At 36.2% G+C, this 13,265-nt stretch overlaps 2 protein-coding genes across 5 annotated transcripts; one reads left to right on the forward strand and one right to left on the reverse strand.

Annotated features, from left to right (window-relative positions):
* Positions 1-1,339: 1,339 nt before the first annotated feature.
* LOC106121241 (pre-mRNA-splicing factor ATP-dependent RNA helicase PRP16) lies at positions 1,340-6,837 on the forward strand. 2 transcript variants are annotated; one of them, XM_013316794.1, is made up of 11 exons: positions 1,340-1,837; positions 2,031-2,309; positions 2,453-2,665; positions 3,056-3,150; positions 3,451-3,653; positions 4,254-4,352; positions 4,675-4,804; positions 5,393-5,482; positions 5,554-5,691; positions 6,054-6,206; positions 6,599-6,837. In XM_013316794.1, the coding sequence occupies exons 1-11, from the start codon at positions 1,506-1,508 to the stop codon at positions 6,835-6,837; spliced, it is 1,971 nt and encodes a 656-aa protein (XP_013172248.1). In that variant the 5' UTR covers positions 1,340-1,505. The 2 variants fall into 2 exon arrangements, with proteins under 2 accessions (XP_013172248.1, XP_013172249.1); XM_013316795.1 differs by having other exon boundaries at positions 5,557-5,691.
* A 731-nt stretch (positions 6,838-7,568) lies between these two features.
* l(1)G0469 (lethal (1) G0469 NlpC/P60 domain-containing protein) lies at positions 7,569-12,942 on the reverse strand. Of its 3 annotated transcripts, none has more exons than XM_013316796.1 (4): positions 12,408-12,942; positions 11,820-11,995; positions 11,059-11,166; positions 7,569-8,628 (listed from the first exon to the last, which is right to left on the reverse strand). In XM_013316796.1, exons 1-4 carry the CDS (start codon positions 12,742-12,744, stop codon positions 8,533-8,535), a joined length of 717 nt encoding a protein of 238 aa, XP_013172250.1. In that variant the 5' UTR covers positions 12,745-12,942; the 3' UTR covers positions 7,569-8,532.
* Between the last annotated feature and the right edge of the window lie 323 nt (positions 12,943-13,265).

Here is a 13,265-nt window from a genome sequence, read left to right on the forward strand (position 1 = left end):
ATGTTTTATTTTAGCGCAATCAAATAAAATGCTAGTTTTATAAAAGGTTTCATACTTTTAACTTTATACAGCTAGCGTTACTTTGGGATTAAAAAAAATTAATCAATTTTTTTTTACTAATAGGTTTCCTTACTTTGATACTAATCGACTTTACCCCATGAAATATAAAACTACTCGAAATACCAACGAAATCTGTGATTAATGGCAATTAACGTACAAGATGTAATTGGCTGAAAAGTAGATAATTTACTGATGCTGGCATAACGCCAAAATACCAGTAAAGAGCGATTGCTTTTGACAGCAAAGTTTTATAGTCAACCGATGAAGTTCATGGCATATTAAAACAGATTTAGATGTCTTAACATTTACTTTTCAAGACCACAGAACATGAGACAAAATATTTCCATTTTATTATTTTATTAAAAATACTTTCCATATTTTAGGGCTTAAGGCGATTCAACAACAAAGCGTCTGTCATGTCTTCACCACATGCCACGTGTAAGTGACGCGACACGACATTGTTTGATATTACTAATTGCGTTTACTGTCACTAACAAATGTCGCGTTAGAATAATACCATAATTTGTGATATTTGGAACTCTACAAATATTCCTAGTTATACTAAAATATGCCACCCACTGGAATACAAAAAAATCGTGCATAAGTAAGCTACCCGAAACAGCTTCAAAGTTACGGAATATAAAAAATAAGATTCCTAACAATGCAACTGTGTACACATACATGTTTAATTTGGATGGTGTTCCATTTTTTCGTAGACAAAGGTGAGATCGGTTGAAATAGTGTGCATTCATTATGCACAGTGCTCGGTGTTTTCTTTGCTTGAATTTTGGCAGTTTTTCAGTTCTGGAAACGTTTTTTCTTTTCGTTTTTAAAACTAAACAAAGGTCTAAGGTTGATCTTGTGATCTACAAATACGAACAAATAAAACATTGTGAAAGTTTGGACTAAGTATATAATATTATGGTTAGGTTAGTGTAATTGTCATTTATTTTGGGATTTGATTTAGTGGTTGTATTGTTGAAAAACTGTCCCTAAAGGTAAAAATCGTAGGTGCAATATTTTAAGAAAGAACGATAATTTTGAAACTGGCTATCACAAAAACGGATCCACTAAAAATTCTGCTAATTCTTTCTAGATTTTCCTTAACGCAACAAAAACACTTGAAATACTCTTTTATTATAATACTATTGCAGATAAGCTGGCAATAATTTTCCAACTGACTTTTTTGCCACTGTCAACCAAAGAGTATATAAAATAACAACTTTATTAAAAGTCGCGTGACAGGTGACAGTTAATTGACAGTTTTTGTCATCAACTTCAACGTTGTTTTGAGACAATGTTTTTGTGTAGTTTTCTATGTGAAAATAACGTAGATTCCTAACAAGATTTTCTATTTAAAGTTGTTTAAAAGTGTTCTAAAAGTATAGTTCTACTTAAATTGTATATTTTAACTTGTTAAAATTATCTACTAAAATAATATAACAATGGAAGACGGGGATGAAAGTTTACATCGTTTAGCAGGCACGTCTGGTGATGCACCAGGGGGCTTAATAATTAAAAAGAAAGACAAACCGCAGGAATTTCAATTTGCCAAGCCTTCCTTGTTAGGGTTAGACAAACTTGCAGCGGCAAAAAGGAAGCAAAACAGATTAATATCGTTCCAAACAGAGGAGAACGAATCGGAAGAAAGTGAAGACTCAAGCGACTCAACAGGTGTTAAGGGACGTAAATATAGAAAGCACAATGAGGAAACCCCAACATATACAGGTGGATTATCTGAACAAGCACGAGAACGGATGCTGGAACGTTTACAAAAGTAAATATTATCATATTTCAATTTTTATTACATTTCACTAGGCATAGAGCTAGCTAAACTAGATCTCCTTCCAATTAATAAGAATAGAGCCACTATGAGAGTTCAAAATGTGATAAAGCAAAATAATATGAAATAACTCTAGTAAAACAAATTGAAGTACAAATAATTCTAAAACTGTAATATTCCTTTGCAGAAAAGAAAGAGAAACTAAAGAAAAGGGTGTCCACTATTCAACAAAAGAGGAACAGAAATTGAGATCAAGAGATGATGATGATCGCTCCTATTCGAACCGCTATGATAGAAGAGATCGTGACAGAGACAGGAGAAGAGATGAAGACTATAGGAAAGGCAAAAATAGAGATAGGGACTCTGACAGGAGAGAGAAGGATAGAGATAGAAGAGACTCAGAAAGGGGTAGTTCAAGACGAAGTTATTATGAACCAAGATTCAAAGATGAACCTAGAACTCCAAAGTAAGTTGAATTCCTGTTTACATCACAGTGCATGCTTATAGTTTATGTTTTTAAAAAACTTTGTTTTTGAGTCATTTCCATGCTTTGCTGGAAGTGATTGTGTACTAAATAAAACTTATAGCCTTTTTATTGACTTTTTTCAGTCTTAAAGTCCTCAAACCAACGGATAAAACAGCATGGGATGATGATGATGATGACCCGAAAGGTGCAGTCAGGAAATCCAGTTGGGACTTCCCTACACCGTTACCTCGAGATTCGAGTTCTGGAGATAGATCACAACATAGTGAACGGGGAAGACCGTTGAGAGATAATAAAGGAAAATTATATGAATACTCATCCAGAGCAACACCACATAAGTAAGTTAATTTCCTTTTATGACAATGACTATGTTTACTCATTAAAATAAATCAAGTAAAAGTTACTTGTCCTTATATTAAAATTCCTTTTCAATACAAATCTTATTTCAAAATATTGTGAAATTGTAATTATTTTTCTCTGTACACTTTTTAAGGTTTGTGGATATATTGTACAAAGTTTCCATTACTATATCTTTATGTTTGTGTGACCATAGACCAAGGCAAGGACAAAGTTGTAGTCATTTAAGTATTTATTTAAATATAGATAAAAACGCCATCTAGTTATAGAGCTAGTCATTAAGAGGAGACTGAGTAGACTTTTGAAAACAAAGCTTATGAGACTAAATTTTTAATAAAAACTAATATATGTATTTAAATTAAACACTCCAGATGGGCGTCATCGCGGCGTGTAGTTGACATAGACGATCCGGACTGGGAGGAGGTTGAAAAGAAACTGGACCGAGCATGGTACAACATGGGAGAAGGTAAAACATTTTTTTTATTATCTAACCTACTCTAAGTTAAGGGTGATTAGACCAGAGTCAAGTGGCCCAGTATGGGTTGCATAACTTCCATCCTTTATTTATAAGAACCGCATGGGAAAGAGTAAACAATTAAAATGAGCCCTCAGGCACCCGCACTCATCAGACTGTATGCGGAATATCTTCCACTTGAGGTGTGTCTTCTGTGTGATCATGGTATTTCACCGGTGGACCTGACCTATTAGTGAACCCCACAAATAGTGTTGTTGTGGGATCTACCACATAGAATCTTGAATCTTTCAGGAGAAACAGACGAATCAGATCCATTCGCTGGAACAAGTTCGGAATACATAGCGCGTAAAGAGGAACAGATTGAAAAGCGTCGCAACCGCAAAGTGTCAGCTGCAAGACAGCAGATTGACAGAGACAATGAGCTATGGGAACGCAACAGGATGCTGACCAGCGGTGTGGTGCATGCTGTTAATCTCAATAGTGATATGGATGAGGTGAGATACAATAATTAACATTCTTAGTATCAAGCAACTCAACTATTAAAACCATATAAGTACCAACTCAACTTATACTAAACTTAGCTGTCAAATAACTGAACTATCAACTCATTAAACTGTCTATTCTAAGCAATTTACTTATTAAGCGACTAACTTAACGGGTAAAAATTCTATTAAAAATCATTTTTTTTTACTTCTTAGGTAATTTTGAAATATTTACTCAAGGCCAGTTTTAGCATGTCCGGCGCCCAGGGAGGCATTTTTGGGCGCCCCCTTTTTAGTGTCGGTTAAAATCTGCCAAAAATAAGGTACCTTAGGAAGCACCACAGGCGCCTTATACTAGGTGCCCTGGGTGCTTACCCCCACCTCGCCCTACACCAACACTGCAACTGTATTTACTTAGCACCTTAGTAATTATAGTTTTCTATTGATAAAGTACAGGTTTTCATATAAAGAACCTTTTAGTTCACATCATCAGCTCATACATCCCCGCTGAGGGGCTCGGAGCCTACCATAAGTTACCTTTATGGTTTTTTTATAATATTGTTTACTGTGTAAAGGCTTTATTTTGAATACATATAATGTATATAATTGCAGGAAAGTGTTGACCGTGTACATCTATTGGTACATAACATAGTACCACCATTCCTTGACGGCAGGATTGTGTTCACCAAACAACCGGAGCCTGTTATACCGGTGAGTTGTACTCTGACTTTATATTCTACACATCAACGATGTAGAAACCTTTATGATATTGCGTAAGCCTTATTAGGCATCTAAGTCTTTAAATCGCTAAAGTTTTGAAAATGTATGTTGCTTTAGGGTCTTGGAATAATATTGTTTGTGGATCGTGCCATTGTTTTGGTTTTAACTGAATCCTCCCCCCTCCATACCTAAAGAATACATAATAGATATAAAAAAATACTTCGAATAATTGAATATAAATTCCCCCCCCCCCTAGGTCTAGGAGTCTAGGCTTAGTCTAGACTTATAATTAAACCTTTTATGTAACTTAAAGGTGAAAGATCCGACATCAGACATGGCGATCAATGCACGTAAAGGTTCAGCTCTGGTGAAAGCATTCAGAGAACAGAAAGAGAGGAAGAGAGCGCAGAAGAAACATTGGAAATTGGAAGGCACTAAAATTGGTAAGATTTGTTACTCAAATAATAGAAATCTATCTCATCTTGAGTATTATTTCTCTTTCGATAGACAAAAGAAATTATAAAATCGGTTCTGTATTTTTACTAGCGGTCGCCCGCGACTCCGTCTGCGCAAAATGACATAAAACATAAGGGCCCTTGTGTGTGCAAATTTCAGAATAGTCTGTTGATCCATTACGGAGATACCTTTTAATAAACATTTTTTTATATCATAAGGTGGCAAACGAACGAGCGGCCAACTGAAATCGCTGAAATAGCGAAGTGACCGTTGCCCATAGACATACGCAATCGCGTATGCGTTGCCTATCTTTAATCGACGGAGGAGAGGATGCACAGACAGAAAATATTTTCCCTTCCCATGCATCCTCTCATCCGGAAAGTCCACTTCCACCTCCCATGCTTTCCTTATAAGAACAGGTGGGAAGGGAAAGAGGACTAAATTAGGCCTCCGGACACATACATCTAAATATTGGAATTTACATTAGTAATATTAAGATTGTGTACACATTTCTTTCAATTAATAACATATGTAAATGAAATATATTTAATGTTTAAATAAACATTATGTAACAGGTAACATAATGGGCATACAGAAAGAGAAAGAAGAGATAGACGATGGTCCGACAAGACAGGCCTACAAATATGCTGAACATATGGATAAAGGTAACATATAACAGAGTATGTTTAAATTGAAAGCAAATAAACATATACATATAATATGCAATATGCAACAGAAGGACAGGAGCCGGAATCTAAGTCGGATTTCGTGAAGAAGAAGACTATAGGTGAGCAGCGCCGCTACCTGCCCGTGTTCGCGGTGCGCGAGGACCTCATGCAGGTCATCAGGGAGAATAGTGTCATCATCATTGTCGGTCAGTTACATTTTTTTTATTTCGACTAGCGATTTACATATGTACATTTCCGACGTTGTTACTGTGAAGAAAACTTCGTGATGCTGCACATATCTGAAAAGAGATGCAAAGACATAGTCAACCAACCCGCACTGGGCCAGCGTGGTTGACTATGGCCTAATCACCCGTAACTTAGGGTAGGCCCCGAGCCCCTCGGTGGTGACGTATAGTGAGCTGATGATGATAGATTACTTTTTACTTTTAAATATTTATAAATCACAAGAAGTTAAAACTAGATTTCTCGTATTGAATATTAGATGAATTCCTAGCTTACTTAAGGGGAATCTAGGTGCTAGAATGTGTGTGTGTGTGTGCGCGTGCAGGAGAGACGGGCAGCGGGAAGACGACGCAGCTGACGCAGTACCTGCACGAGGAGGGGTACAGCGCGCGCGGGACTGTGGGCTGCACGCAGCCGCGCCGCGTCGCCGCCATGTCCGTCGCTAAACGAGTCGCCGACGAGATGGGATGCAAACTGGGTATGTTTTCTTATCTCGATGACTTACACCAATATCTCGAACGATATGGACTATTTCTAAGGTTATTTTTAGAACTATATCTATGGACATCCGACTTGAAGGACCGACTTATTCATAGTAGGCCCGTGACTTTGACAGCGTTGAATTTTAAAAAAGATTATTAAGTTTGCTATCTGTCTTGTAGACAATTCTACATGTATTCTACCTTCTAATAAATATCCATCCATACATCCAAACATTTGCCTTCATAATATTAATAAGATGAACTTTAGATTTTTTACGTATTATATCTAAGATTTATAGCATTAAATCTGATAAATTCCAATTTTAAATACAGAACTAAGAATTGTACATGAAATATACTGAGCGATGTATTTCGATGTTGCGATCAGGCGAGGAGGTGGGTTACGCGATCCGTTTCGAGGACTGCACCTCACCCAAGACTGTGATCAAGTACATGACGGACGGCATCCTGCTGCGTGAGGGTCTCAGGGAGCCCGACCTGGACAACTACTGCGCCATCATCATGGACGAGGCTCACGAACGCTCCCTTTCTACTGATATGCTGTTTGGACTGCTAAGAGAGGTAAGTCATAGCTTAAACTCCCTTTTCTACCAGCAAGCGGTTTAGTGGAAAGATGACTTAACTGTATTATGATCAAAATTTAAAACTACTAAAGGGTATTTTATCATTATATTTCTGTCAGAAACGTAAATGTTACGATCTAGGTATAAAAAAATGTCGTTTATTTAAGTCTTCAATAAAATGATTCCACGAATATTTTTATCGATCAATATATTATGTTTATAAATATTACGTAATTGGCAATAACATGTCATATAGATAGTGGTCGGGAATTAACTCTATCTAGAGGACAATATATTTATGTTGTAATATTACATGCACATTGCATCTATATTATTATAAAAATATATAAATGTAGAAGATAAGATTAAGATCCCCCTCTACACACTTTCTCGTGTTTCGAACGCGAATGCGTTACTTTAACGCACGTCATTTTGACGCAGCTTGACTTAATCTTACTAAAAATATCTAATAGATCTTATATTGAATTGCCTTCCTATGTTTTTAAATTATTACTTTTTTGTAATCATCTTTTAGAACAGAATTTTGGAACCGCACTTGAATCATAGTCTTATTTTGATTTATGTTCTATGTCCGTATCCTTATAGCAGGGTAGAGGATGTCCACAGTGCGTCATTAGCTCGCTCTATTTTGGTCTCTGCGTTTAGTCTCTGCCATGTCAGCCATCATCATGCCGGCGGACACTGAGCGCCGGCAAATGTGTTTAGGATGCTGTTTGTTGTTCCTTTGGGTATTTAAATAAAATTCATTTTTTATCGATTACGTAATCAGTTTATTAATACAAAAATGCTTCCATATAAATAGAACATTGAAATCTTATACGTACAATACTCTCACAACAATCGGAAATAACTCGTTTTCAACATTTTATATAAATTAGCAATACTTAGAAATACTCGACACACGAAGACTATGAAAAACTGGATTCAAATCTTTCCAGTAGAAATTACTGGAATACGAGTGAATTCTCCATAGTCCCATCTCACTCCCGTACAAAATCAGAACAGTCTTATTAATCAGAAACAATGATAAATAGAATTTTTATTTCCATAGACTTTAACATGTTATAAACTAAGCTATAAGATATTCACAGAATCATTAGTCGCCTCGCATCATTAAAATCTCAGGAATGTATTCATAAAATTTTGGTCTAATCAAAATTAAAGCTTCTATTTGAAAATTAAGAATTAAAATACAATCCAAATTTATTTTTGATAAATTCTACGTTAAAATTTTATCTGTGATTGAGCATAGAACCTAAATGGTACACTGTATTATTAAAAACAGACACAAAATGCATTTCAAGTACAAAAATTAAATATTACGGCAGTTTAGTCATGATTTTACAGAAATCTAATGTAGCAAAAATCAGTATCAAGTACTAGAATAACGAAACGAAAGGACCAAGTTTTAATTGTATTCGAGCGATTAAAAACAATTATAAAAATCGATTTTAATCAAATTTTTTTAGAGCAACAAAAATTTCAAGTTATAGCAAAATGATTAAACATTGAATGAACATTGAGAACTGAAACAGATAAAATACGTCACTCGATATCAACTCGGTCCTATCGGTAAAAAAATCGATACCGTATAATCGATTCAATCACACCCGGTGATGGAATTTAAAAAAAAAACAATTTATACATTGTCTATGTTCCGGGGTGACCAGAAGCAGGCGTAGCACGAGCCAGCGGCGTTGCCGCTGGATGGCAACACTCAGACAGACTTTGCCTTAGCCCTGGCGTTGCTTTGACTTACGAGCATTACGCCCATGTTCATGCCAATGTTGCCCCATTTCAGCGACTCGCTTATCTGTAACAAAGAGGATTTATTGTAAAGAATATGTAAGTTATTATATATGTAAGCTAATAACAAAAAAAAATGTACTTTCTGTCAGACATTTTTACTTAATATCGCAAAAAATGTGAAGATAACTGTATTACCAACAGAATACTTTAAGGTAAAAAGAGGCTTTTTAAGCTATTATAATTAATTTTACAGCACGAATTTTACTTCTTGCATTCAAGTTACATAAAGCTTTATAAAATTAAAAAAAAAAACACGATAAAATGACTTTTGCTTTGGCCGTGATTTTTTTCTCGTTTAATAGTTTCCAAGATGGGCTATTGTATCCGGATAAAAAAACAAATCTAAATCTATAATTATATAAATTCATAATATAAATTAATTAATACGATATTACGCAGTCGACTAATTGCTATACTATAATATAAGCATATTTACTTAAAACTGTATTTAAGCTGGAAATACCCGACTTGGATATTGACAGATAAAAACATATCGGACAATTGACATAGTGGTATTTATGAATCGCTTTATCACACTTTTATTATTAATAATGAATGAGTGTTTTAACATTTTAATATGTTCCTATGCAGTCACTCCGGGTCTGGTATCAATTAACCCAATTTATCTTTGACCTTGCGCCAGGGTTCAAACTGGAGTCTGAATTATTTATAGACATACTTCTTGGAACTGATAAGATAATTATGTTTGTAATAAACATAATAGAGCGTCGGTAGCTCAGGGGTCAAGCATTTTACTTGCAATTTGCAAGTCCTGAGTTCGAATCCCGTCATATACCAAAGTGTTTTTCGATTTCCGATTCACATATGTACATTTATCAGACGTTCTTACGGTGAAGGAAAACATCGTGATTCAACCTACACGTGTCTGACAAGAAATTCAATGATATGTGTGAAGTCAACCCGCACTGTGCCAGCATAGTTGACTATGGCCTAATCACCCCTAACTTAGGGTAGGCTCAGAGACCCTCGGTGGGGACGTATAGTGAGCTGATGATGATGATGAATAAACATAATACGGTAAGTACAAAGTTCTTGATAAATTTTTGAATATCAATGTTATGCGAAGTTACGTTTCATAACATTTATAAAGTAAAAATTTATAAAATACACAAGTTTGAATAGTTGCTCAAAAATAACGCCTTATGTGTAAATTAATCAGTTAAAGATATTAATTTAATTAACTTGCAACAGCTTTATAAAAATACTCCGTTTTTGTATAATAAGGTTAACAATATCGAATTAATGACATTTGTCGAATTTTTCTCACGATATTTGTGCAAGTTTTTTACCAAATGTTTTTTTTTATTTAACGACATTTTAAACTCCAAACTGTACGTAATATCAAGGCAATGAACTAATTTTGATAAAAAGTACTGGCTGTCTACAATTTATTGTTATAAAAAAAATATTTTTTATTTTTTTAAAAGCCGTTTATATTAGTTGGCAGTTCGTATAATTCAGTGCAGAGGATAAATAGTAATACAGACTCTTAATGCATTAGTACGCAAGGTTATATAAATATAATGTTATTTACATAATCTTTACGTCAAATGTTTGTCGTCACACATTTCTATTATATTACAAATAAATGTAACCGAACAAGTTTTAAAATAAATTAATTTTATATCAGTTAAGAATAAAATTCCGATGTGTAATAAGCCTTAGTCACGTTTTGTAGGTGCCGACTCAACACGTGAGTATAGACTTACGAGTTAGCAATAGACACACAAAAGATAACACAATAGGACAACATTAAACCTCTGAACTTGGGGTACACGTTTTAAAAGAAAAACCTCACCGGTATTGTAAAGGTAGCCGGCAGATTGGGTCCATAGCGCCGCTACGACCATCAAAAGATGATGATCATAGGTGTTTTCGACGTCGTTAAGCTGATCTGTAACAAAATTTCTACGTTGTGCGATCTCTGTTTTTTTTTTCTAGTCTTGAGTCCAACCGTCGGCCCATGCAATATGGTACATGACTCCCACGATGACAGTAAATCGACGTCCCCCAAAGTTCTCAGTTTATGAACAAGCCCAACTTTCATACATTTAACTTCATACAATAGCGGAAACGATAACAAAAAGCTTGAAAAATAAGCAACTGTCGAAAATTATGAATTTAAAAATCGAATGTTTACGTAACACTGTCAGTACAAATTCATTCCTTTTTAAATTGTAGTTTCTACACGGCCAGAAATCATATTTATTTTTTATTAAATTTAAAAAAATATAAAGATATCAATATATAGAAATAAATTGAGCAATGCTCTTGTAAAGACAGCTTAAGTAATGATCAGAAAGACATGCAATAGTTTAAACAATGCAAACGTAAATTCTAGAACAGAAAACATGATAATAATCGTGCATAATTTTAACAATTGAACGTTCTAGAAATTAAGTCATATATTTACCTGTCTCATGCGAGCCTCTTGAGGCGTCTCCCCATAGCGGCACCAATGGACAAAATGTAGAGTGTTGTGCCAGTTCCTCTCGAATCTGGATTTAGTGGCCATGTCAAGCTGCAATCAGGAGAAGCTCCTTAGTAGCCGTTCCACTGTCACTTTCCAAAAAACGAAAGCCCCATGAGGCTATCTGAAATGAGAGGTTTCCAATTCGATCGTTGACCTACAGAGGGAAGGCTAACAGTTTCAAAAGACTAAAGACCTATTGGACGCGGTTACGAAAGGCAACACGATAAGAATGTCTATTCGAGGATTTGCAAGTATTTATGTTAATATACGCTTAAGATATTAGAATATTGGAATTGCAAAAATTCAAAGGTAGTATCTAATAAATAAATCAGACAAACTTCCAGACAATGACTATGTGAAGCAATATGCATTTGCATAATAACCGAGGTCGTCCGCTAAACCAATCGCTTACACTAAACAATTCAAAGGATTAGAATGTGCGCGGAACAAGAAAGAAATGTTTATTAAACAATGTAGTTTGCACTATTGGGGTATTTGCAATCTTAAATCCGTTACGTTAACTAAGTATTGACATGTCTCGCTTTGTACGAAATTAAACAATTATTTGTTCTGGCAATTTCGAAAGAATTCCACTACGTAATGTATTTTATTTTATTGTACCCGCAATTACGTCGATTGAGAAAATTGGGAATAAATCGATGAGAATTGGAAACTTTTCGGTGGTTTTCTATAAAAATTACCTTTGCCCTTATGTCTTTTTCGCTGTTTGGGGTCTCCTGTTTATCGTCCACGTTGTTGATTCGTATGACGGAGTCTTTCTTCCAGAAGGCACTCAGAGTGGTCTTGATAACACGTTTGCGCACACCTTTCTGTTGCACAGTGTACACCTCTATCTGTTCCGGGTTCTTTGTTTTTTCTGTTAAATAAAAGAAAAATATGTTTTTATTCCAGGTTATAGCTTTTCATAAAAAAATATTTGCGTAGCCTCGTGTTTAAAACCTTAGTATAAATTCACTAAATAGGTTGCGATATGTTTATAGAAATTTCCCTAGGCCGGGTCACGGCTGTTAGTAATCGGTTAGCTATTTATTGCTCTTAACTCATTAAAAGGCGCGAACGAGCACGCCGTCGCGTACGCCTCATGAATAACATAATGTTATTCACATCGCAAATGACCGCAACAGCGTGCGACTCGAAGCGAAGTTATTTAGTGGTTCAGTGTTGCAGTACGCCCCCGCGTCGACGTACCTTATCGCACATAAGCGATAAATTACGATGACTCAAGGCTACCTGCCTAGGAATATAGTTTTACAGCCACCGTCACTTACCTTTACCCTTCTTCCACATTGCGATGGCATACATGTGATAGTCTGGAGAGAGCGCAGAGTCCGGCGGCAATGGGTCTTCCGCTCGCACCTCCAGCACGAAGCCAGTCTCGAGCACAGCACACAGGATATTCTGTTCATCGTGCTTAAACCACTTGGTCTCCCGAAGCTTGTGTATGGCCACCGACGAGCCGAAGCGCGGCTTCTTCGGCGCGAACAGTGCCTGGGCCTGGCTGCCGAAGCGAGACAAGAGCCCCTTCACGGTCGGCTGTGACGCGAGGCTCTTCTCTGGCGGCTTTATCTGCTGGAAGCTCCGGCAAGTCACGAACCTCGCTTCCATTGAACCCTGCTCTCTTTAATTCTCAAATCGATCCCACCGCGTGCACTAACTTAAGGTTTTTAAGGGTGATAGTAATTCGTTGGTAGACTCTCACTATGTAGAAATCGCGTTAGAACACTTTCACAATTGATTACGCGTGGCTTCTGAGTTGCGGGTACGTCCAACTATACTGCGACACCGGTACATTAAACGCCGCGCGCGTGGCGCTCGGCGGTTTTATACGAGCAAGGGGGGAAAAGGGCGGGCGGGACGCACTGCCGCTCACGTCGCACCCTACTAGTGGCGAGCAGTATTGTGTCGATATTTCCAATTTAAGAAAAAACTACTAAATAATTGGCAATTGTTGACGATGTTTTAAATAACTAATCGACCTTTTTAATCTTTCAAAACAACCGTTGTTGAATAAGCGGAGAAAGTGTTATTTCTCGGTAAAAGTTATATAAGTGATAATATGTACGATCTTTGTAAAACAGGACCATAACTAATGAAACAGAAACCTGAAAATGAAATATTGCAGATAA

This window comes from Papilio xuthus, unplaced genomic scaffold (assembly GCF_000836235.2).
Source record: "Papilio xuthus unplaced genomic scaffold, Pxut_1.1 DF826945.1, whole genome shotgun sequence".
NCBI classification, from domain to species: domain Eukaryota; kingdom Metazoa; phylum Arthropoda; class Insecta; order Lepidoptera; family Papilionidae; genus Papilio; species Papilio xuthus.

Coding starts and splice junctions, on each gene's coding strand:
- LOC106121241 (XM_013316794.1), top strand. CDS start 1,506: ATGGAAGACGGGGATGAAAGTTTACATCGTTTAGCAGGCACGTCTGGT. Junction 3,151..3,450: donor ATGGTACAACATGGGAGAAG/GTAAAACATTTT, acceptor TGAATCTTTCAG/GAGAAACAGACGAATCAGAT. Junction 5,483..5,553: donor TGCTGAACATATGGATAAAG/GTAACATATAAC, acceptor AATATGCAACAG/AAGGACAGGAGCCGGAATCT.